This window comes from Prunus persica, chromosome G2 (genome assembly GCF_000346465.2).
Source record: "Prunus persica cultivar Lovell chromosome G2, Prunus_persica_NCBIv2, whole genome shotgun sequence".
Classification (NCBI taxonomy): Eukaryota; Viridiplantae; Streptophyta; class Magnoliopsida; order Rosales; family Rosaceae; genus Prunus; species Prunus persica.
The window spans coordinates 19,034,578-19,037,872 of record NC_034010.1 but is presented as its reverse complement, the minus strand read 5'-3'; the positions used below and the strand labels follow the sequence as shown (position 1 = coordinate 19,037,872).

General features: G+C 45.7%; 1 protein-coding gene across 1 annotated transcript; it reads left to right on the top strand.

Moving 5' to 3' along the window:
* LOC18785920 (phospholipase A(1) DAD1, chloroplastic) lies at positions 1,055–2,431 on the top strand. Its single transcript, XM_007220062.2, has one exon. It carries the CDS (start codon positions 1,055–1,057, stop codon positions 2,429–2,431), a length of 1,377 nt encoding a protein of 458 aa, XP_007220124.2.

Sequence of the window (3,295 nt, the reverse complement as noted above, 5' to 3'; positions counted from 1 at the left end):
TTATAAATATGTTATATGTTATTATATGTTATTAACAGTCCCGATCTCTTGGACCACAGGAGTCCAAGAGATTGTGGTCACCCACCGTTGGATATTAATCCAATAGTTCAAAAAAGTTTTTAAAAAGGAGTGCAAGAGTGAGTGAACCGTTGAATTTACATCCAACAGTGAGTGACCATAAATCTCTTGGACCCTTGTAGTCCAAGAGATCAGGACTGATGTTATTAATAGACAATTAAAATTTAGGGCGAGGAGTTTATTTCTAAAGTGATTAAAAGAATTCACTCATGAGTAGGTTTTGTGTTTGATTCTCTCTCCAATAATATCATTTCCAGTAAAAAAAACTATTGGCTATCCAAATTATCTTGTTGTATTTGCATCAATTTAATTGGTTAAAATTTATGTCATAATTTCATATAAATAAGAATTTTTTAGTATGACAATCACACCGCCATGTGATGTTACTAATTTATTTATTATAATATTAATAAATGTTAAATTCTTAAAGTAAATAAATATACTTATTATAACATAAATAAACCGTCACACCAAAAAATTACTCCATACAAATATACACGACCCAAATTGTGAGGTCATATACCCTCTCTCGTCTCGACCTTTTCATCTCTCTCTCTCTCTCTCTCTGATCAAAAGGTAGAGAGACTTTAACAAAAGTCTCACTCCGCCCTTCTCTTCTCTTCCCTCCTCTGCTTTTAAAGTACATGTGTGAAACACTTTCCTCTTTTCCAATTTTCGTTTTTCAAATTTTTTCCATATGTTCTTCTCTCCCCTCCTCCACGTCTCTCTCTCTCTCTCTCTCTCTCTCTCTCTCTCTCTCTCTCTCTCCATATCCACTTTTTGTAATTATAAAAGGCCCATCCCCCTCCCCTTCAAAATGCAACTACAAATTGCCAGCCCCCCACTTAGAAAGTGAGAGACTCGGTTAGAGAACTCTAGCCTCTTCTCTTTCTGATATTGTGTCCTCTCTCACCATTGGAGAGCCACCCAAGTGATCCAAATCTGTACATACCCACATAACCCCCTACAGCTCACAATGAGGCTCTCTATCAAACCCGTAACTACTCCAAATCCCTCCACACTCATCGTCCCTACCCAAAAATTCAAGACAATAATCAGCTGCTGCTGCACTCTCACTCAATCACCAACATCCTCAACCCCCAATCAGGCCACTTTCACACAAAACCTACCCAACTGGGAGCAGCTGCTCAACCCCGTTTCCCTCAGCTCTCTAACACTCACCCAGCCCATCACCCCCATCACAACCACCACCTCTGTCACCGCCACAAAACAACCAATTCGCAAAATCTGGGAAGAGTACCAAGGCGTCAAGAACTGGGAAGGCCTTCTAGACCCACTGGACGACAACTTACGCGGCGAGATTCTCCGGTACGGGCAGTTCGTCGATGCCGCATACAAGGCGTTTGACTTTGACCCGGATTCACCGTCCTACGCAACCTGCAAGTACCCCAAGAGCTCCTTGTTCGAAAACTGCGAGCTCCCGGCAACTGGCTACCGCCTAACGAAAAATCTGCGTGCTACGTCTGGCATCCAGCTGCCACGGTGGATCGAAAAGGCTCCCAGCTGGGTCGCCACACAGTCCAGTTGGATTGGCTACGTGGCGGTGTGCCAGGACAAGAACGAAATCACTAGGCTAGGGAGGCGCGACGTGGTGATCTCCTTCCGAGGCACCGCCACGTGTTTAGAGTGGCTCGAGAATCTTCGGGCTACTCTCACGCACCTCCCGTCTAGAACTAATAACAATTCATGTCTAAACGAGTGCGAGCCAATGGTGGAAAGTGGTTTCTTAAGCCTCTACACCTCAGGGACCCACTTAATGCCAAGCTTGCAACAAATGGTACGTGAAGAGATTGCACGTTTGCTTCAATCGTACGGCGACGAGCCACTCAGCCTGACCATCACTGGCCACAGCCTCGGCGCCGCACTTGCCACTCTCGCAGCCTACGACATCAAAACGACGTTCAACCGGTCCCCGCTCGTTACCGTCATGTCGTTTGGCGGGCCACGTGTTGGCAACCGGAGCTTCCGGCGTCACCTGGAAAAGAAAGGAGCCAAAGTGTTACGCATTGTCAACTCTGACGACGTGATAACTAAAGTCCCCGGTTTCGTAATCGACGAAAACGAAAGGCGTCACGTGGCCTGCGACCGCGGGGCCCACAAGAGGGTGGAGATCCAGAACTGGCTCCAGAAGAAGGTGGAGGACACACAGTGGGTGTACGCGGAAGTAGGGAAGGAGCTGAGGTTAAGCAGCAAGGACTCTCCGTACGTGAACGGCACCAACGTGTCCACGTGTCACGAGCTCAGCACGTATCTCCACCTGGTCGATAATTTCGTCAGCAGGAAGTGTCCGTTCAAAGCCACCGCGAAGAGATTGTTAGGTAGACACTACTAAACAAACTTTAGAGAGAGAAACGACTAACGACATCGTTTTAATTGTCCCCTCTGTATATACAAAATGTATTTTCCCCTCAAATTGGGGGAATTACAAATTGAGAGAAACTAATTAATCAGCTGATTTTGGTGACCGTTCTATCCTTCTGTTTTTTTTTCTTCCACAAACAGCAGTAGAATATTTATAAGATTCTTTCACTCACAACAAAGCTACACCATTATCAGGGACGAACCTATATAGCCCAGGTGACTTATTTTTTATAGTCCAAAGTTAATATCTCAGCCCACCTAGGCGCACCTGAACACCCGCACTCAGGAGCTGCTTCACTCTCCCCAGCGCACTCATCACAAATGTAACAAGTCATCGTTGTTCATCTGAATCCAACCTATAACCGTTCTATCCTCCATGGAAATAATGGAAGTGATTTCGGCTCATCTATAACACACCCAAGGGTAAAATAGTAAAATCACCTTACCATTCTCTCTCTCTAAACACATAGCAATACAGCTTTAGAGCACTCACAGTCACAGCATCAGGAGCAGGTGGTTCTTTTATACGTAGACCACCGGCCCATGTTTGCTTGAGCAAGCTGACGCAACCCAAAAAGGCCAAGATTGTTTTCTTCTCATTGGGTGGTGCAGAAAGACAGGAGTACCCTCGGTACCGACCCATAATTACGTGCGTGTGCCGTTGTCTGCACCGACCTCGTCCTGCTAGCATATGGCGTTGTACTTGCTACAACTTTCGTTGTTGACGTAATTAGAGTCGGGGGTTGCGCCGTCCATACCGAACACTTTCTCCGTCGGTTTAAGTGAAAATGACCAAATTGACCCTGTGCGCCGTTTTTTAACTGCATAGAGGCCA